The 22,870-nt window shown below is 42.6% G+C and overlaps 1 protein-coding gene across 4 annotated transcripts in view; it reads left to right on the plus strand.

The window, feature by feature from the left end:
* The window catches only part of GLRB (glycine receptor beta), a 28,132-nt gene extending 16,212 nt beyond the window's left edge, over positions 1–11,920 (plus strand). Inside the window, exons 7-12 of one of the 4 annotated variants that reach the window (XR_014171841.1) lie at positions 19–159; positions 4,143–4,295; positions 4,447–4,552; positions 5,108–5,203; positions 6,019–6,134; positions 6,805–6,937. Coding sequence is in view for 1 of the 4 variants with exons in the window: in XM_081926108.1 (XP_081782234.1) it covers positions 19–159; positions 4,143–4,295; positions 6,805–7,097; positions 11,045–11,341 (884 nt within the window). In the remaining 3 variants the exon portion in view is untranslated. Of the gene's footprint in view, positions 1–18; positions 160–4,142; positions 4,296–4,446; positions 4,553–5,107; positions 5,204–6,018; positions 6,135–6,804; positions 7,098–11,044 lie in introns of those variants that run through there. The other 3 variants (XR_014171842.1, XR_014171840.1, XM_081926108.1) reach the window with 3 other exon arrangements.
* The last annotated feature ends 10,950 nt before the right edge of the window (positions 11,921–22,870 follow it).

Genomic DNA, 22,870 nt, shown 5'->3' on the forward strand with positions numbered 1-22,870 from the left:
TTTTTCCTAAACACCTAGTTGGTTACACTACCGATGATTTACGATTTATCTGGCAATCTGGTGATCCTGTTCAACTAGAGAAAATTGCTTTGCCACAATTTGACATTAGGAAAGAAGATATTGAATATGGCAACTGCACCAAATACTACAAAGGAACTGGTATGTACTATTGAACATTGATGAATTTCATGGCATGGTCAGACTCTGTTCACCTATAGCAGCGGTGTCCAAACTTTTTTCAAAGAGGGCCAGATTTGATGAAGTGAAGGGCCAACCAAAGTTGTTGAGCTTTTTTAGGATTTTACTCCAGGAAATAAACTGCCACAGGGGCCAGATTAAACCGACCGGTGGGCTGGATTAGATGCCTGAAACGGACTTTGGACATTGGTTGGTGATAATCTGTCAAATTCTGGGAGTTGGAATCCAACAACATGTTGAGAGCACCACATTGTCTACCCTGATGCAGGATATAGATAGCAATCAACCCTATGAATGGTATGCTTATTTGTGAGATAGAACATGTTTGAGAAAATGCACCTATATTTCTGAATGGTGCCAGAAACCGTAAACAGAAATATAATATGTCAGTTACTCTGGATGTGAGTGAAGCAGTTGATGATTCACCACTTCCAGAACCCAACCAGAGTGAAAAGTGGTGCATTTTCCATTTTCTCCCCCAGCATTCTTCCTCCCCCCCTTCTCATTGAAACCAAAGGTGGGCAAATTACTCAGGCGATCTTCAGGCTGGCGTAAGTAAGGGGCCCAATCCTGGGGAAACAGAGGGGCTTTGGCTGTAGCAGATCCAAGATTGCTTCTACCACACATATGAAACCTGACACCACCAACAACTGGTGGAATCAGCTCTATGCCAATGGAACTTTTTGCAGGTTTGAGGTTGGAGAACCTCCCCAGAGGACATGACCCTTTCTGCCAGTAACCCCTTTTCCACCAGTGGAGAGGCACCTCTGCTCAGTCCTAGCCTCCTCCAGTCAGCAGATCTGGGGTTGGGATTGCTCCGTTCCTTGTTACACTGAAGAAAATTAACCATATAGGCAAGAACTCCAAGGAGAGGTGGACTGAGATACTTAATTCACTGGGTCTGTCAGAAGAATAGTTTTTTCACTGACTGTCCTAAAACATGGAGCTAGAGCCTAAGTAGGAAAAGACCTGTGACATTTGCTTGAGGGGTTCGCCTGATCTGAAATTCAGCAAGTGCACTAAAATAGGGTTTGTTCAAGCGATGCATTCCAAGTAGAGCTCTTGGTGATGCAGCCAGATAATTTTAGACCTTGGGCTTAATGGCCTGGACTATATTAAATGGTCTGATTTGGGATTGGCCCCATATAGAAGTGTCAGAATGGATATTTTATGATGCAAAAAAATAATAATTTCTACCCTGGTGGTGCCATATACCTTGTGATGGAATTAATGGTCTCCATTATCCTATTTTGGAGAGGTCAGAAAGGGAGTAAATTCCAACAAAGTCAGTCAGGTTGGATGTCTGAAATTATATGCACGATGTACCAACAATTACAACCTGTTTCATCCATGTACCTTATGATGTAATTGTTGGTTCCTGGAAGCAATTTTGGCAGGGCTTTCATCTGTCAAGTGACCCAGCAGTTGCTCACGGGACGGGTAGTGTTGGAAATGCCACGACTTTTGTAAGCTGTCTAGGTATCCTTTGTACTTAATGACATGTATTTTTGGATACTGGCTCTTCTACTCTAATACTTCTGATGGCTCGATGTTCAACCAAATACTAGGTCTGTTAAGTGGTTAACAAGCCAAGCTTATTACGTGAACAGGTGAACAGATTAGTACTCACTATGAAGTTGTGCCACAGTTTTTAACAACAACAAAAAGAGGTGCTGATATTGTGTACCATAGAGCACCCCCTGAAAAAAAAAGCACTGGTTTCGCCACTGATGCTACTGCATTAAACCTTAGTTCCTGAAACCTGATCTGTGATACTTGGTTTATGCAGATTGCCGCTAGGTAGCTGCAGATATTTCTTGCTAACTATGATTGTACTAACTGGCCTTGATAATTACTAGATGATTAGCCTAGTGAGTCATGCTAGTTGACACTATAATCAGCATGGGTGCATTATGATGAGGTATGTAAGAGGGGGAAATAATCAGACCCTCATCAAAGTGATCAGTGGAGGGGGTGGATTGCTGACTCATTTGCATTAGAGCTTTATTTTTGCCTGACATCAGTCCATTAATTAATTAATTTCATAGATTCAAAATCAGTTAATGACTTCAGTACAAATGCTAGATTTTTGTGTGTGGATCTAACTGTAGTAGCAAGATGAAGAAATTCATAGTCTGCCGCCATTTTATGGGGCAGTATCTCATCATATCCTGAAGATTGTAGGAGAACATAATACAATTACAAGGTAATTGCATTCAGAAACAAATGGCATCATATATTTTATTCAGTTATATCACGGTTTCTTCCCTATTTCATTTCATTTCTCTATTAAGCAGTGATTGCCAAAGTCCAGCTACCAAACTAACTCTCGTTGTTGCCCCAGGCTGGTTTTTACAGCTGCATATTCTTTGACTGGATTTTGAATCTGCAAAACTGAGATGCAATGTGTGTATTGGCAGCTACAGCACGGGGATTAATTGTTCTCCCAGTTATGTGCTTACTTTTAGAGGAATTGGAATCCTGATAGCACTTAACACTACTAAACGTATGCTAAACAGCAATCCCGCAAGTTTCTATGCCAGGCAGGGAGGAGAGTTGGATTGAGTTGTTGCAGTCACTTTGCTTGGCTCTGCTGTTACAAGGGCAGGGCTGAGACAAAGGGATTCTGAGCCAGTCTTGTAGCCATCACCTGCTGTGGCCTCATCCAAACCCAATTGTTGCACCAGCCTAGACTTGGTGCTGGGATTGGCCCTGATTGCCCTGGTCCTCCTCCACCTTCTGTGACCACTGTGGTGTCACTGCTTCATAAACCCCACCCCCAACAGGGGATAGGAGTTAGGATTGCACTCTTAGTGTGTGGGAGCAAACATGGATAGAGGCAGCACAAGCAGGAGGAAGTTTCAAGATATCTCTTGTGTTCAGTTTTGACTATTGAATTATTATTATAATGAAACTGCCAGCTGGCCTCCCTTAATGTGAAATTTACATTGTTCATCTCGGTAACTAGGAATGTTATGCTTTCTATTGAAATATAATATAAGGGCTTTTAGTCAGAGCAGGAGTGAATTTCTGACCTAACACAAACAGCTGAACACATAAAAGTCATATATAGTATGGAAAATGAAATAAGAATTTGACAATCTGTGGAATCCGTTTATAAATGGCATAGAAAGCATTCCACTAGCTCAAGATCATAAAAGAGGAGAGGATCAAATAACCAGTACATGTTCAATACGTTAATTAGACAATTTTGCTCTTCATGTTTTATTTAGTTGTATTTTGCCCTGGACTTTTTAAATGATTATTCCCAAAACCATTAGCAGCAAACTTTATGTTTTATTATGAATGTTTGTACTTAGGTTTGTTGTGTAAAGAGATTAGCTAGAGAGTGGTCAGTCATGTGTCTGAAGCTCTGCACTCATGTGTCACTCAAAATCATTGAGAAAATTCACCCAAACATTATTTTTGTATTTTACAAGAGGAGATTTGCACTGTCACACAATGAAATTTCGTTACATAGATTTCATTTCCCACAAAAAAATAGGAAGTGGAATACTGCCATATTGGCTATAGGGTAATATCTGCTTATGTTTTATATACAAGAAGATGTAATCCTCTTATGGAAACAGACCTGCCCTTTTTGTCACTATAGGCAGAGGAGGATACTGTATGTATATGTGCACATATGTGAGTGTGAGAAACCTCTTACATTCACCAAGTCTTCGTCTTGCTTTTATTTTTCTACTGTAAACTGACACAGAGCTGCTGAAAGCAGATATTCTCTTTGTTCAATCTCCCCCCACCCACAAAGTATTTAAACTTGAATTAGGGCAAGCTCAAAATTCAGGACAGCTTCCTTTGAAATCATATGAAGAACCCACAAAATGTGGAGCAGGGGGCTGGGTGATTTTTAAGCATCTGTATCTGAGACCAGGGGCTTCTAGAAACATGAATACCTAAACATGTCTATTCTTTCTCCAAAGGTTACTACACCTGTGTAGAAGTGATCTTCACTTTAAGAAGACAAGTTGGCTTTTACATGATGGGTGTTTATGCTCCCACACTGCTCATTGTCGTCCTGTCGTGGCTCTCCTTTTGGATCAATCCTGATGCAAGCGCTGCAAGAGTGCCTCTGGGTAACCTGAGTTTCACCTGCCTTCAGAACCACCCAGTGTCACCCAACGTCTGTTCTGTGGTTGCTTCAGTAGCAGATTTCATTGGATTACTGAAGGCAACTCAACTCTCATGGCATGCTCTTCACTCTCATCCCAATCTTCTCTTTTTCAGTCCCATACATGTCTCCACTTTTTAAAAGACAAGATCTGTAGCCTATAAACAGGTTGCTCCTGTCTCTGCTCACTAAATCACCACTGTGGCCTGTATGAGTGCAACTGTGAGTAGAACTTCAGAAGCATCATCAGCTTTGGGGTGCAGGGGTAGAATAACAGATCCTGGATCTTTAAACCTTAGCCAAGGGGAGTATATGGGGCTTCACCAACATTTGTTGAACATATGGAGGGTGGGATGATGAAATGCTATGATACCCAATTCCATCTGTAGATTTCGGCTGAGAGTGAGTCTCACTCTCAAGTGAGCATTTCAGCAACAGCCTAGAGAACTTGGATTCCTGTTTTTGTTTCATCACCAATAGGTTTGAGGGCACCCCCCAGCAAACCACCTTAGGACTCATCCAAGCACTAGCTTGGCTTTAGTGTAAGTTGGTTTCTCGATAGGCCCTGGTGAATTCTAGTATGCACCCGCAGTGCCCCTCAAGCCTACCTAATGGTAGAAAGTGAGTAATGGTGGCTCTAAGCAGCTGTCAGATGATGTACCACAAGTGCCAAGTACCAAAATAGCCATGAGGTAGACAGCAACAGTGGCGCTTTAAGCATCCTAGCAGCTGCCATGTTCATTTCCTAAAATGACCTTGATGTTCAATTGTTTCAAGAGTGATGCTACATCCAGGGCGTTGGAGGAGTTGGAAATAGTCTGCACCCAGCAGTCCTTTGAACACCAGTTCCCAGACTACCCTTTCCCAAAAAAAGTAAGCTTAAGCTGCCCTGAGCATGCATCTGTGTTGGTGGGCCCTGAGGCCCTAGCAGTTTTCCAAAGATACCATGTGATGCTGTTGCCCCCTTCAAGGAAACTTGAAGATGGTAGCACAAATAAGTTTCAGACTTAACTATGAACCTTGCAAATAGAAAAGTAAGACAAGACAAGCTGTCGCCAGCCAAAGGGAAAAGGCTGCACAGGTACAGTCCTCACTGAAAGAGCCCCCCACATTTATTCAGTTTGTGGGGTGGTCCTAAGTCACTTTAGCAGGGGGAAGATGGTGTGTCACAGTCTTTAGTTCTCTCTGCATGAGAACGAGGACTGGACAGGCTCCTGTAAATCAAAATTTGTAGTTTAGTCGTTTAGTCGTGTCCGACTCTTCGTGACCCCATGGACCAGAGCACGCCAGGCACTCCTGTCTTCCACTGCCTCCCGCAGTAGGGAATCCTTTTTAGACCACATGCCAGAGGCAAAAGAGGGTGAAGCATTCCAGGCAAGCAAAAACTCCTAATTGTGGCAGGAAGGAGGGCTGGCCAGGGGTGTGGCCGGGGGGGGGGGGAAGTAGCCTATGGCCTACACAACCTGTTGTCCTCCTGTTGGCTAGTCCCCAGGGCCTTCAAATTCCAGCATGTTCAGAAGCCCTTCTCTGACATTTTCTGAAGCCATAATACTGTTGGTTTCAGAGCAAAGTGGCTACTTGATAGAAATCTTTCTTCCACCCCCTTCAGCCAGATTACACATTTCCTTTGAAATAGTGTAAAATCTTATTCTTTTCCATCTCTCTGAGGATGAACTTTTCACCCTCAGATTCAAGGCAAAGGGAAAGTAGCAGCAGGCCACAGTGACCTCCGCTGCCCTGTTGAACAAAGCAATGAAAGGACAAGCTGAACTCTTATTCTAAAATCTGAAATCCATTGACTGAGGTTAGTTTTCAAACTTTAAATGGCTGTGAAGTACAAGGTATTTGAAAGACTATAGAATGTAGCTCTGCAAAGATGAATATCCTTGGCTCTTTTCCATCAAAGGTAAAGAGCTGTTAAATTCAACACACATTTTTCAAAGTAGCAACATAACAACAGGATGGATGCTTCAGACTGTTTTGAGATGTATAAAATTAGTACCCATATAGACAACCACTTTGATTGCTACATTCCCTGCAGGGAAACTCAGGAGCAGAGATAGCCACCAGTCAAGGCACTCGGTTTCAATATTACTCCATCATTTTGTGACATCTAAAACACCATTTGATTGGTGGTAAGAACTAGCACTGATAAGGGGGAAAGACATAGTTGTGCCATGATAAATAGAGCAGTTAGCAACAATAAAAACCGTTTGTAGCCATCATTGCTTATATATGTGTTCAGAATTATTATGTGATCAGTGCATGCACCGGAATCCATAATTCACCTTGTACATTCATTTTCATCTCCTGCAAAGCATATGTGGTGCATCAGCAAGTCCTGTTCCTTTTTAGGAAATGTCATCCTTTAGGAACCGGCAGCATAAACATGGGAAGAGGCAGCAAAGAGGGAAAGGGCTAGCAGCACAGGAAAGCTTCTATTACATTCTTGGATCTTTCCCACTCCACTTTAGGTATCTTTTCAGTGCTCAGCTTGGCCTCAGAATGTACCACGCTTGCTGCCGAACTCCCCAAAGTGTCTTACGTGAAGGCCTTAGACGTGTGGCTGATTGCCTGCCTTCTCTTTGGGTTTGCTTCGCTGGTTGAGTATGCTGTGGTTCAGGTTATGCTGAACAACCCGAAGCGAATCGAAGTTGAAAAAGCCAAAATGGCCAAAGCAGAGCAAGCAGAAGGGAAAGGCGGAAATGCTGCTAAGAAGAATACTGTGAATGGCACAGGCACCCCTGTTCACATCAGCACTTTACAGGTAAGTGCCCTTATTGTGTCTTTACTTTTGCTAGCTCGCTCAATTTTCTCTTGTTTGTTTTTTTTAAGCATAGGGGGCAATGCTGTGTAGATGCTCGATTGGAGGGTTTTTGCCTAAGTAGTTCATTGTATTGGATTGTGATGCTGCTGGGAAGCATTTTTGAAAGTTTAAGATGCTTGCTGAAAGAGCTTCTGAAGCAGGCGCACAAAGAAGCGTAAAAAAAAAAAAAACCCAGACTTGTCCCTACCTTTAGCCAGAGGGAGTTATCTGCCTCAGGAAGCTGATTTGGGGTGTCATGGCAGCAAATAGTTAGGTATCTGATTTATTGTTTACTGCAAGGGAGGGGGAAAGGCACTTGCAGGATTTCCTTGACTAGCCTTAGGGTAATATGTAGCATGGCTTGTGGGGAGAGGCATCATTTGCTCTTCCAAAATGCCACGGGAGGGCTCTGAGAACAAGAGATGTGCAACCGTGGTCCTTTGCATCAACTCCCTGAAAGGGGTGCCATTCAGAACAGCTCTGTTTTCTTAGAGGCAGCACAACATTGCCGTGGCAGTATAATGTAGTATTAGGTATTCTCGAAGGACCACCACCACACCTTGTACTAGGAAGATGCTTTAGCCATAAGTGGGATTAGTCTTTTAGCTCTTTAAACGAATCAAGTCTTTGGCCCCAGGAAATTTTCTATTCCTGTCCATCATAAGACAAAATGTCATGCCTCATATTAAATGCTGTGATCCTGATCCATGGACATAATTGATTAACCTTTTTTTTAAAAAAAAAGAAAAGAAATTGCAATTCCTTGGGAATGGGGAGAGTAATGGCAGCTGCACTTGCCTTTCTCACTAATAATAATAATACATTTTTTATTTATACCCCGCCCTTCCCAGTTCAAAAACCGGACTCAAGGCGGCTAACAACAAATTTAAAACACTTAATTATAAAAGCAGTGTAAAATACAGTATAAAAACCATGAATAAAAATCAAAAATCAATTAGATAATCCCCAGGGCTAGCTGGTCCTACTTGGCCAGCGAGGAGGCCAGGGGAGAATTAGATGTGGGGTCTCAGAGCGGGTGATCTTCATAAAAGGGGAGGGGGAGGGAAGAGAAGGGAAGAGAAGAGAAGAGAAGGGAAGGGAAATAAAAGATCAGGCTGAATTGCTGCAGTCTCATAACAGAGAAAGCAAATGAGAGCATCCTTTCTCACCATGGAGCACAGAAATGTTCTCTCTCACACACTCCAGCTTTACTCTTTCCCCATCCCAACCCTTACCTTTGGTGTGTGAGACACACACGCAGGGTGCGCCAGGTTAGAGAGAGCCAAAAATGTGTGACAGTGTCAGGACAGTGTGAGAGAGAGGTCTGTGTGTATGTGCTCCTGCCTCCATCCCTCCAGATTAAATGGACATCCAGGGCCAGTGATGGAGCTGCATAACAGAATGCATTTATTGTCTCATCAATTAACTCAGAAGGTATTTTCATGGCTAGAGTTGAGAATCAGAATGATTGCGCAAAACTAGATCAATTATGCAGAAGATGCATAGATGCATTGCTATTGCTTAATTCCAGCTGACAGTCATGGGGAGATGTACAGCTTAGCTTCCCCTCTGAACAGTAGGAAAACACAGCAGTTTGTTCCCTGGTGCCAGAACCTGCCTACCAAGAAACAGATTACCATCTTGCACCCTCTAGTGACTCTTTGCGGCATCATCATCATTTATAACAAATTCCTTTTGCACATACGTAGTAGGCTATGTTTCTTAGTGAAGCAGTGGTGTGGGCGCTTAATAGTTCAGTTCAATTTGAGAATTCTGTGCTTCTGTGCTGATCAGTGAAAGGAGTCCCTTAGTTAAAATTGTATGAAATTATTGTGGTCTCTTCCAGGTTTTTTTTTAAAAATAATATTTTATCAATAACATTTCATTTATAAGAAGATAGAATGAGAAAATAGAAAGCAAGAAAAAGCGGATGAGATTGAAAAAAGAAACAATACTGTTACCTTAAAGGTAAAGGTAAAGGGACCCCTGACCATTAGGTCCAGTCGTGGCCGACACTGGGGTTGCAGTGCTCAACTTGCTTTATTGGCCGAGGGAGCCGGCGTACAGCTTCCGGGTCATGTGGCCAGCATGACTAAGCCACTTCTGGCGAACCAGAGCAGCGCATGGAAACACTGTTTACCTTCCCGCCGGAGCGGTACCTATTTATCTACTTGCACTTTGATGTGCTTTCAAACTGCTAGGTTGGCAGGAGCAGGGACCGAGCAACGGGAGCTCACCCCGTCACAGGGATTCGAACCGCCGACCTTCTGATCGGCAAGCCCTAGGCTCTGTGGTTTAACCCACAGCGCCACCCGCCTCCCAACTGTCACCTTACCAAACATTAATATACAGAAATGCATATTCTCATTATCCTAATATACATATACTTTTGAATAACCTAATATAGTCTGTGTAAACTCATTCAAAATATCATTGTATTTATCCAAAGAAAGTCTGTGTCTATAAGCTGTCCATTCATATGTTGCCACTGTTGACTCTTCCAGTTGATCCCACAGCTCTAACATTATCCTTTTTCGGTTTGTGCTTTTGAACATACGTATGACAGTGCTAGCTCTGTCAGTAGAGCATGAGACTCAGAGTTGTGGGTTCAAGTTCCATGTTGGGTGAAAGATTCCTGCATTGCAGGGAGTTGGACTAGATGATTCTCCTGGTCCCTTCCAGTTCTATGAATTACCTGATTCTATTGTTGTTTCAAAGAAGGTCCCTTTTTAAACTCCCTTTAAAGGCATACATTCATTTTTCTCTCACTATTTCTGAAGATAACGTGAAAAAATAATGTGAGAGGGTGTGTTGTTGTTTTTTGAGGCCCAAATATTTCAGTCTTTCCTTGTAGGGAAGTTGATTCTTTGGGTTGCCCAGTCCCTCAAGTTTTGAAATATCACATTTTCATCCTGCCCGTTTAAAGATACTGCGCCCCCATCCAATATGCATTGGCTTAAAAGAATGACTTTGGCATCATGCATGTGATGACTATATTTCTGAAGGTGATGAAAATGTAGGCAATCACTCCTAAAAGAGAAATATGTATATTGCTTGTGTATCTTTTAAAACCTCTAACGAGAAATCTCCTGTCCCTTGCTTCTGATACAAATCAGCACAGAGTCACAATTTTGGCTAGCATTGTCCATTCATATTTTCCCTTCATAGTATTATCCAGTCACAAAAAATTGCCCATGTTTTCTTTATTTCTTCACTTGTGCAGTTTGTCATCATGAATATTTTCTGAAATTCCTCACAATGCATTTATTTTTTAAAAAGGACACCCCCCACCCAACTTCTGTTCAGATGGATAAACATAATTTGCCTTAGAGCAGATTGTTTAGGACTTTATTAGCATAGATTTTAAATAAATTACCATTATGGTTCCAGAACTCTGACTCTTTGATAATGACAAAATGTGTTCAGCATGAAGACTTTGATGGATGGAATCTGAATTGAGCCAGGCAGATGTTTATTTGTGTTTTTAAGGCATATAGATATATATTCCAGCTGTCTTCATATTTATGCCAGAGTGGTTTAAAAATCCAATTGCAGATTAAGCAAGATATACAGTAAAACAATTAAAATCAATACACAAATAACACAATTGGAACAGCAGCATGAAAACCTGGCAGTTTGGTATATCTTACTTGCATGTAATTAACAGAGCAAAGGAACAACTGGAATAGCTGCAGAGTCCAGTCGATGTAGGCCCCCAGCTAAAATTACAGTGCAGTCCAAACCACATCTACTCCCAAGTAAGTGGGGTTAGGACTGCAGCCTTAGTCATGAGTCTCAAGTTGCAGCCCAACCCATATAGAATAGGTTAGCTAACGTGGTTGTGTGCTTGCTATTGAAACACTAGAGTAATTCATGGCTTCCGAAATGCTGTTTGTTTGTTTTCCTAGGTTGGGGAGACCCGATGCAAAAAAGTTTGTACTTCGAAATCTGACCTGAGATCCAACGATTTCAGTATTGTTGGAAGCTTGCCAAGGGATTTTGAACTGTCAAACTATGACTGTTACGGAAAGCCCATCGAAGTGAACAGTGGGCTTGGGAAGTCTCAGGCAAAGAACAACAAGAAGCCCCCTCCCCCCAAGCCTGTCATCCCGTCAGCCGCCAAGCGGATCGATCTGTATGCAAGGGCGCTGTTTCCATTTTGTTTCCTTTTCTTCAACGTCATATATTGGTCCGTATATTTATGATAGACCTTTTTATTTTTGGAGGAATAAAGAAGTGTGTGCAATATATGCCATTCCATTCCATCATGAAGGCCGGTCTGCAACAATTATTTTGCATTTGCAAAGCAATACATTGCATATTAGATGCCCTATGTGACTGTAATTGGGGTGGGGGTGGGGAGAGAAAGGGGCATCCTGGTTTTGAATGAAAGCATGACACCGCAATGTCTGTGCTTGAACCAACTGTTGTATATAAATGTACAGCGTACATCCTGCTTTAGGAATATACGAAGGACAACGCATACTACATTATTGAAGCTGGACAACACTCCCTATGAACATAACCAAGAGTCAAAGTGTTTCTGATAATGAAACCGATGTGCACGCTGATTACCAGTAAGATCAATATTCTAGTATATGTAGTATTTAAAAGTTCTCCTTATGACTCTCAAAGCCAAGACCCATCTTGTTCTTGTATAAAGTTAAATGGCACTGTGGAAGAACAAGCTGATGTTGTAATTCAAATCATGTAGACTTTGTAAGTGGGCCAAGTATATCTTAAGCTGATCTTGTCTATGTGGAAAAATAAAGATCAGAGAATTACTAGTTTTGCAAAATCAGATCATTTATTTAAAATGGCACCATGTGTTTCAGCATGAGCCAAGCGTGCTGCCAAACATAGTGGATGGAGACTGGCTCAGTGCAACAGACTTTGAAGAAACCCAGGGCTAAAGAGTTCAGTCCTATCTATAAGTTCACTTACAGTGCTGTCCTACATACTCATTACACTGGGGATGGAGACTTGCAGCTACTACACTAGTAGAATGCTGCTGTTTCTATTAGATGCTCAGCCTAGGAAGGGAAGGATCAAGTACGGAACCAGAACGTACAAAAATAGTATAAAAAATTCAGATACAGCATCTGTGGAAATGCTACCTGTGCCCACCAATCACATACTGTGTCAGAGATGACACCTACAGGTTATTCATACCCAGAGGTAGCCAGGGAACTCACAGTGATAGAGATACGCCCCCCCCCCCAGCACAAAACCCTTTGTCACCATACACATAAAAAGCAAGATGGCAACATCCTGCCCTGCAGCTGACAGGCATCTCTCGGGTAAGGGCTTTGAATCCCCTTAGACTCCTCGCAGCCTAAGCACAACACTTGCAAGTAGAAGATGCACAACACTTGCAAGTAGAAGATGTACAACACAGCAGCCAAGTATACCTGCAGATAGCACTTGCAGTCTTCCTGGGACAAAGGCTTGAGACCCACTCAGGAGGGTTTTATGGGCCACATGCAGTGTTCTGTTGTGGTGATGTGGGTGGATGGGCATTTTCTAATTTGCTCCCCTTCCTTGAAGTTGGCGTTAGGAAAAACCCTGTGTCCCTGGTCTGCAACGGGTTGAACTATCTTCCTTTCCTTCCCACTGACAGTCCTGGATCGCTCAGGATACCCAGCCCAACCTAGAGCAATCCAGGGCTTTTTCCACGACTCAGGAAAAGCCCAGATCCCTTCTCATCACCCAGTTCAGTTTAGGCTTTGGAGTTCAGCCAAATCCAGTGCTCGGCCCTAGACATCTGTCATGGATTACAACCTATAATCTCAAAGTTTACCATACAGTTTTAATGTCCCTATTTAGTGTTGCTTCCAACCATATAATCCGGAATGCAAAAGCCCTATCTTTCCCCCAAATCCACAAAAATATCTTTCTGCGGTAAGATCCTAGCAATTAAAATCGCCATAAAGCAAACAGCCCACATTGTTTTCCTCACATCAAATCTCCACACCTAAGTTTGGTAACGAGAGCAAGTGAGACACTGCTTGGAAGAAAGCTTTGACTTGCACTGTCTTCTTGAGGTCTGTAATTTCAGCCAGCCAAATAAAGAAATAGCTATCTCACAATGGAGATGAAATTTATCCAGCCAAGACTGTCATAGTGAAGAGCAAAGAAATGGGGTTTGTGTATCTGAGCATTCAGGGTACAGTGTCTTAATTAAGATTACAGTTGTTTGAGGCCCCTGGAGGAGAATCAAGTTACAAAGTTTTGTCAACTGACACTGATTCAGTCTTGCTTAGCATGGAATTGCATTTGAGTTGTTTATTTCACAAACAGAACCGTGTATTTCCTATTGACAGTGTACTTGGGCAAACAGAATGAGAATTTGACTTTGTTTGTTTGCAATTATTGAAGATTCATCAGGCCCCAAATGCCATGGGGGGGGGAATGCCATGTGGGGGGAGGGAAAATGTGCTTGAGGAGTTTATTTATTTATTTATTAAACAAAATTTATATACCGCTTGATTAGTTAGACCTCTAAGTGGTTTGCACTAAGAGGGTGAGATAGAAGTACTCTAATAATTAATAATGATAATAATCTTAATGATAATAAGAAATATCAACAACCTCAGATATGCAGATGACACAACCTTGATGGCAGAAAGTGAGGAGGAATTAAAGGACCTTTTAATGAGGGTGAAAGAGGAGAGCGCAAAATATGGTCTGAAGCTCAACATCAAAAAAATGAAGATCATGGCCACTGGGCCCATCACCTCCTGGCAAATAGAAGGGGAAGAAATGGAGGCAGTGAGGGATTTTACTTTCTTGGGCTCCATGATCACTGCAGATGGTGACAGCAGTGACGAAATTAAAAGACGCCTGCTTCTTGGAGAAAAGCAATGACAAACCTAGACAGCATCTTAAAAAGTAGAGACATCACCTTGCCAACAAAGGTCCGTATAGTTAAAGCTATGGTTTTCCCAGTAGTGATGTATGGAAGTGAAAGCTGGACTATAAAGAAGGCTGATCGCCAAAGAATTGATGCTTTTGAATTATGGTGCTGGAGGAGACTCTTGAGAGTCCCATGGACTGCAAGAAGATCAAACCTATCCATTCTTAAGGAAATCAGCCCTGAGTGCTCACTTGAAGGTCAGATCGTGAAGCTGAGGCTCCAATACTTTGGCCACCTCATAAGAAGAGAAGACTCCCTGGAAAAGACTCTGATGTTGGGAAAGATGGAGGGCACAAGGAGAAGGGGGCGACAGAGGACATGATGGTTGGATAGTGTTCTCGAAACTACCAGCATGAGTTTGACCAAACTGTGGGAGGCAGTGGAAGACAGAAGTGCCTGGCGTGCTCTGGTCCATGGGGTCACGAAGAGTAGGACATGACTAAACGACTAAACAACAACAATAATTAAACATATTTTTTTAAAAAAAATACATATGGGACATTTCAAAGAGTTTTTTTATTACAGAGATACAGTGTTTAGCTCATTTCATGCATGCAGACAGCAACAGCAGCTTATAATGTTGCCACATGGAAATGAGTTCATGTAGCAAGCTGCCAATATGAGGAATCTTTGGAAGAAGCCATGACTGTTTAAAGTGGTATGAACTGGAGAAATAATTCTTGGCCCTTGATCTATCAGGGGACATTCACAGGTTGAAACAGTGTATGGTGTTTTTGCTGGATTTTAAGAATTGAGTTCATACACAGAAGTATTATGCACAACCAGCTTAATCAGTGAGGCATTATATTCAATCCCCACTTACACTTCAGGGTATGAATGAGATAGGGCTTTTACGTCTCCATCCTGCAGTTGAATTGGAATTACATGGGATGGTTATCTTTGGATGTGCATTCCCTTTCTCTGTTCATGCACAACACTTTCTCACGAACTGAATCATGTTGGATTGCATGGCCAGATTTGAGCAGTTAGTGCATGCCACACACATGACAGGATACACACACATAGATTCATCTCCCTTCAACTCACTGCTTCTCCAGATTCTAGAAGGAAAATAATTACCTTGTGCTGCAAACCCCTTTGAAGTATATTTTCCTTGTTAGCAAAATGACTTTTCTGTAATTATTGCCTACATTTTAACTTTACCGTCTTTCCATATGGATTTACTTTTCAAATTAATTTCTGTTCCTCTTTGCTCTTGTGCCTTCTTGATGGCCTTTGTGTTTATCACAAAGCATTTAATCAATAATGTAATAATTATTTTTTCTACTAAACTCACACAAGAGGATACATGAGAACTGTGTGCTGTGATATGCTTGGTAATACAGGTCTGAAGTGGAATCACTGGCAAAGGCTGGGAAGCAGAGTACATGAGGAGGACAATCGTGTTTTGTTTTGCAAGGCCATGAACTATATCCCACTGCAACCATTTCCCTCTCACTTCAGTGAGGAGAGAAGAAATTCAAAAGGATCTTTTAAATCAGTACCATGATTTGTCAGACTGCTTCGTATGCTTACACTTCTTCAACTGCAAGCCACCAAGAGTGGCACCGAGACATTTCATATCTCCTGATTCCTGTGGTTAAGTGATGGGTTTAGATTGCACGAAATAGATGTTTTGACACACAGGTGTCTTCAGAATTTCAGATAACCTAGCACACTCTTTTTTCAGCAGTTGGCTAAAACCTTGCCTGTTTCATGTCCTTCCATCCCTAGGTCAACAGAATGAGACCAAATACAATTGGCCCATGTGATTTATTTATAATAGTATTCCATTTCTGCCTGCTTTTCTGCCCACAGGCCTCCAATTCAGCCATAAAGCAGAAGACAGGCAAAAGCAGCACAAAGCTCCTTTCCAAACACCCCACTCTGTCCTATTCGAGAAATGCATTTTAGACCAGTTGAAGAAGTTTCTGAGACATCTTCCAGGGCAGCTCCACACAGAACATGTTACAACAATCCAATCTGAGAGGTATCAGAGTATGGAGGCAAAATCACATCTGTCCAAAAGGAGCTATATGTAGTTGGTCAACCAACTGCATAGCTGGGAATGGGCACTCCTAGCCACTGAGGCCACCTGATCTTCCAGTGACAATGTTGAATCCAGGAGTAACACAGGCTACAGACCTTCCAGGGGAGTGCAAGTCTGTTCAGAACAGGCCACCTCCCCACCTCCAGGACTGGAGAACACAGAACATTTCTGTCTTCTCAGGATCCAGTCCATCACTGCTTCCAATGACCATTCTAGCATCTGAGCTGCCTCTCCTGATTGAGGTGGAATGGAGAGAGAAAATGGGGCAGCTGCAGATGGATAACACCTCACTCCACATCTCTTGGCAAGAGCTTCCAGCAGCTTCAAATAGATGTTCAATAGCATGAGAGACAAGATGCAATAGCCCCCCATAACTGCTTTATGAAAACAATCCTGAAAGCAGGAACAGAGCCACTGTAATACAGTGGCCCAATGATCACCTCCTGGAGCTGGTCCAGAACGACAGCATGCCAAATAGTAGCAAAAGTCACTAAGAGATCAAGGACTTTGAGCAAGGTTGAACTTATCTTTCTCTTGACAAATGTCACCAACCAAAGCAGTTTCAGTGCCTGAAGCAGGATGATGCATTTTCTTTTTTATGGTGATATGTAAGTAGCTGGCCTATCCTTGTTCTGCCCCTGACTTCCTGCAGATTTACCATACTGGCCCAGTACTCCATCTAATACTGGTTGCCATCCTAGGTCTTTCAGTCCCTGCATGATCAGCTGCCTAAAGCCCTGTTCTGACTGATTCCAGGCATAAATGCTGCCATCCTTTCCATGCATATCAACCCTGTGGATATTTGCTACAGCAATTACACATGAATAACACATGAGGTTTAAACATTGCATTATATATACCCATAATATTTTAAAGTGCTTTCATTCCGACATTCATTCATAGCTTCATTCATAGTGACCATTCAAGACATCTACAAGGTATCTCCCAATAGTATGTTTCCTTGCTGTTTAACACTGAAGAAATGAGATACAAGGAGCAAGAGGGGCAGAGATTATCTCCAGTTGTGTCAGCCCAGTTCAGACCCCTCCCCCACAAAAAAAAACTAGGCCTGGATGGGAATCTGCTAAAGCAGCCATAAAGACCTCACTCTTGCTTCACTTCTGCAGCTTTATTTGTAACCCATCTGCTAACATGCTGCCAATTGCAATCTCCTTCTATTGCTGTTAGCTCCTTTGTGGCTCTGGTTGTGACACCCACCATTGCCCCATTCCCTTCAGTATTCCTATTTTATACCCATGTACATTTTTTGCCCATTAGTTTGGATGCAGGCAATCAAGAAACCAACATGTCTTTGTTGGAGCTGGCCCATTGCATTTGCAATGTCATGGTTGTGCCCCCGAAAAAGCCTTGGGAGAGACTTTATTATAAACAAATGATGGCATTCTGTATTGGCGCCTTCAAACACTGCCGTTTACAATGGGATCGACGTCGTTTTCTGCACCATTACTGTAGTATAATCCTAATAAGCAATCTAATCCTATACTGTTCTGTGCAATACTATAATGCAATCCAATGAGATTATCAAGTGGAACACAAAGTGCTCATCTCAGCCAGAAGCTATATATTGCATCATTTTTCTTGTGGTCCCATTGTATTGCTTTATTCATTGAATCATATCATACCACATCATACCTTCTCCAGCATTAAATCTATGTAAAACACTGATCTACGCTCTCCAGTTTATTTTAAAGAGTAATACAAAAAGGGGGCAGATGATGAACAATACAGTTTAATTAAAAGATTTTTCACAAGAAGGTTGCCCTGGAGGGGGGGCTGGGTTTTGCAAGATGTAAAAAAATACGATCACTTCTCTACACAATAAACTAAAAATAGCCGGAATAGAATCAATTTATGCAAGGAAGCTTCCCGCTGAGAATCTGATGAGAATTGACAAATTGGGCTAAACTATTTGGATGGAGGAAAAGGCTATATACTTTTAAAAGAAACAATCACAACAACACTCTTGTCAATATTCAAAACTATATTAAGAAAACCACAGAAAATGGTAAGAGTAGAAAGAATGTGAAAATCATTTAATTTCATGCCAAACTCATCCATTGGAGGTGGGCCTTTCTCTGTATCTCATAAAATATTTACCCTATCTTTGATTTGAATTGACAATGAACAGACAGCATAAGAAAGCAAATTATGCTATATTAGAGAAGATTGAAAAAATCCTGAATAGTAACGCTGCAATTCAAAAATGCTTACTGAGAAGACAACCCAGGAATAAAATGGTGTAGCACAAGTGATGGGTTGATCCTGGTCCACATTTCTTAATAACATCTGCAGGGGAAATGAGAAGTGTAAGAAGCTAAGCATGTGCTTGAAATCTCTCAAAGGACCTGATATATCTATGCACACACCATACATTTAAAGCACTTTTAAAACAACATAGGAGGAATTTAATGTCACACTCATTTAAAGTCATGTAGTAGTGTATTCGTTGTCCTGGAGGAATGCCTTGTTCAAGAGAAAGCACAGGAAGCCAGCATCGTTCTCATGGCTGGTTGCCCTTCAGATTGCTGTAGTCCTGATACTTCTTGTTGCACAAACGGTTGTGCAACAAGCTTCCACCAGCAGAACTGCGGTGCTGCTTTTCATGTTGCATAGCCTTTATTTTTGCCCTTACGCTTCACAACAGCCTTTGCACTGGCAGTCAGAGAACACTGAATCCAGGCTCATCCATTTAAAGCACACACACACCCTGAAAGAAGCCTGGGAACTGTAGTCTACTCTTCACTATTCCCAGCAACTTTAACAAACTAGAGTTCCCAGGATTCTTTGTGGGGTGGGGAATAATGGGTTTTATATGAATGGTATTTATGCAGCCTAAGCTTAACAGAAAGTGGAAATCATAAGTTTGGAAGGTATTGTCTTTGGAAGGTATTGTTCTCCCCCGCCCCCCAATAACAGAAGGCTTAGGAATCATGCTGGCTGAAATATGGCACATCAGGGTTTTATAAAAGACAAGTTGTTGCTGTCAGCTGGCATGCTCTCCTGAAAATTTATCAAATTTCCATAATATGTCTGCTCTTGCAAAGCTTGTCTGCATTAATTAGTCAAGGGCTGTTATGAAGTGGTACATCTATTCCATCTATTCTCTTAATTCAGGGCCCCACTAGAGATGGTAGGAGCAGCAATGGTTGTTTTTCATGTGCCTTCTCCATTTCTGTATAAAGTGGGGGGTTGAGGATGGGTTTACAGAACAAAAGGATGAGTACTTGAGGGGTGGTGATGAATCTTCCCTTCCTCTGCATTGTTGCCCTGATTCCACCACCACAGACTCTTGTCTCTCAACCCAGCCCTGATTCCAAAGACAGAATATGAGAATATAAGGAAGCAAGACATCTTGTTATGTGATTTTCTCTGGGATCTCTAAGCTTCCCTTATCCCTGAGAGGACAGCTATGAGAAGAATAGCATGATTGGTTAGTGTGATGATGGTACACTTTAAATCTCCTATCCCAGCAATGGTGGGGGGAATACCTTTGTTTGTTAAAATAAACCTCTTCAATTGCATTTTATTATTGTCATGAGGGCCCTCAGTGGTTCAGCCAATAACGGAGGAGCTTCTCCTGTAAGATCAACCTTATGGGCATATTTTATCTTAGGAATGGGCAAATCTTATTTCTCTCCAAGTCTACATTCTCCCAAAGACTACATTTTCTCGGGGATAATCTGTCAGGGGCCACATACTGGCAATGTTGGTAGGGCCGGTTTTATTTTTCTAGGAAAAGAGGTGCTGGAACTCAGAATGAGCTGTTGCTTTAAACTCCTCTCTTTTTCTCTGATAATGGCAATGGTGCTCACCTGAGAGGTGCCAGAACTGAGTTCCAGTGCCAAAATCCAACTATTCTGGACAACCACCATACAAGAAATAAACAAAATAACCAAGCAAGTATTAGAAATCACCCCAGAATTTATCTTACTAAACATCTTCCCAGACAATAATGCCCACTTACACCACAAAGAACTCATAACCCACCTACTTTCAGGGGCCAGAAGCATCATAGCCAGACACTGGAGAGACCTGTCAGGAGTAAGCATGGACCAATGGTACCAAATAGTATGGGAAACAGCCTTACTAGAAAAATTAACCAATAAACTGAAACTGACACAGGGACAAATAGAAGAAGACAACTTCTCCCCGGTATGGCTCCCCTTTATCACATACACAGCCCCACCAGACAACGACAAAAACCCACCAACAACATACAAATCAATATGGCTAACCTGATCCAAAACACCCACCCACCCCACTCCACTCACACATGAAAACCAAGATCACCACAGCCAACCACAAATGAACAACAACACCCTAGACCAACCCCAACCTCTCTCACCAGCAAAGGAACACAAGCGGACAACAAAGAACCTACACAAACAATGCTGACGCCAAACCCTATATATAGTAAGTAAAATAGTAACACCGTCGCCCGACTCCCACCCATCTTTCCCCCTTTTCTTCCCAATGTCTCAACAAATGAAGCTGATTTGTAAAAATGTTACATGGGGGGGGGAGAGACATTGCAAACACTTTTGTAAAACAAGAAAATCTTTAATTAAAAAAAACTGAGTTCCAGTGAGTTCCAGCTGGAAAAAAAAACCCTGGGTAGGGCCCAATGTGGGTGGGGCTGAAGCTAAAGATGGGTGAGGCCACCCTTTTTATATCACCACTTATTCCTTTCTCTTTCTGACATTCCCTTTCCCCCCTCCTCTACTGCTGCCACTTCTCTCTCCTCTGCCCATTTCCCCCTCCTTGGCACATGAAATTAGGGCAAGGGCTTCACCAGCTTAGGCCACAATTTGCCCATCTGTAACACAGGTGGGTAGAGGGACGCAGGTGGTGCTGTGGGTTAAAGCCTCAGTGCCTAGGACTTGCCGATCGCAAGGTCGGCGGTTCGAATCCCTGTGGCGGGGTGCGCTCCCGCTGCTCGGTCCCAGCGCCTGCCAACCTAGCAGTTCGAAAGCACCTCCGGGTGCAAGTAGATAAATAGGGACCGCTTACCAGCGGGAAGGTAAACGGCGTTTCTGTGTGCGGCTCTGGCTCGCCAGAGCAGCGATGTCACGCTGGCCACGTGACCCGGAAGTGTCTCCGGACAGCGCTGGCCCCTGGCCTCTTAAGTGAGATGGGCGCAGAACCCCAGAGTCTGTCAAGACTGGCCCGTACGGGCAGGGGTGCCTTTACCTTTTACCTTTAACACAGGTGGTTGGTTGTGTGCTCCAGCAAAATAAGAGCTGTACCGTTCCTCCATCACATTAAAAGTAGAAGTGGGTTTTGTTGTTTTTGCTTTATGTCCATTGGGAAGGACATAGACTTAGGGGCAAGCCAGTGGACAATATTATAACTGTGATTCCCCTTACACTTCTCAGGCCACAGTTCCCTACTTGATTTTCTGGGAAGAAAACTCAGTAGCACTTGCTGCTTTATTTTTCCCTAGTGGGTATCTCTCACCAATAGGAGGGAGGATCTCTTCACTGGCCTTTGCCAGGTGCCTGATTCAGTAGACAACCCCACACCTGGCCAATATTTTTTCATCTGAGAAACACACCACAGAAGAAGGCAATGCCTCTGGTAAGCTTTAGCAAGGCAAGAGAGAATCTGTGCTTTAAAATGAATGGAATGAAACATCCAGTGTATGGAATTTCACTGCAGCTCTGAATAACATGGCAACACTTTAGGAGCTTGATAGTGGGTTGTAATATACTCTGGAACCCAGTTTCCAATTTTGCACCTTCCTTCCCTTCAGTAAAGTTTTTCACAAGTAGGCAGAAGCTCAGTAATTATGTTCTGCTACTAATTTTAAGTTATGTGTTTGGCTATGGATGTCTCTCACCTCAATCTGACGCTACAAGCTCACAATATTTATTCATTTATACTTAAAGGTGATATATCACTATTACAATTCCCCAGTACACAATATGATATTAAACTACAGTAACCAAATAATAAAACAGACAAAAATACAATATACTTCCATTATAGACAGATGGGGGCCTCTTTCCAATTGCCTGCAGGTTAAACCTAATGTATATTAATCTACTACTAGTCTGGTGCCCCATAGCAAGATGAACAAATAGTGGCGTGCACCTGTGGGTCTGTATTCATATGACCATTGTGGCACCTTTCCTGAATGTACAAAATGTCACAGCTAAACGTGGGCGTGTATGCAATGGGCACATGTAATCAAATGTGTAAGAATGTGTGCTGAAGAGATCAATATTCGCACTGGCTTTCCTTTGAAGCTCATGAAACTCCAGACAGCTGTTTCTGGGAAAGAGAATGTAGCTGAACCCCGTTCCTACTTTTTGACCCGGTTTCCCAACCTTTCAGAGCAAGACCTTGGTCTCAGTGGAAGAGTGAAAAATTCAGACAGACCAGCTCTAGCTGGTGGGCGCTGATCTCCTTTCGCTTCTTTTTAAGACGGCATTCTCCTGCCCGCCAACGCGTCTGATTTTTTTTTTAAGCGATTAGCATGCAGAAAGCGAGCGAGCAGCTCCTCCTCCGACCAAGATGCTCCTTGAACCGTCCGATTTGGGGAAGCGGGGGAGGGGAAAGCAAGCAGCTCTGGAAAGCAGGCCGTTTCTAAGTTACGCTTTGGCACAACCCACACCATTCTGCTTCTCTGGATCGGAAGCCTGATCGTTCTCAATAGGTGGGGAGGGCGGGGGTGGCAGAAACCGCGATTGTCCGGTGAAACGAGAGAGAACGAGAGAGACTGGGGGGGGGGGTGGAGGGAGGAGA

The sequence above is a fragment of the Podarcis melisellensis genome, assembly GCF_964234715.1.
Source record: "Podarcis melisellensis genome assembly, chromosome: 9".
In the NCBI taxonomy this organism is placed as follows: domain Eukaryota; kingdom Metazoa; phylum Chordata; class Lepidosauria; order Squamata; family Lacertidae; genus Podarcis; species Podarcis melisellensis.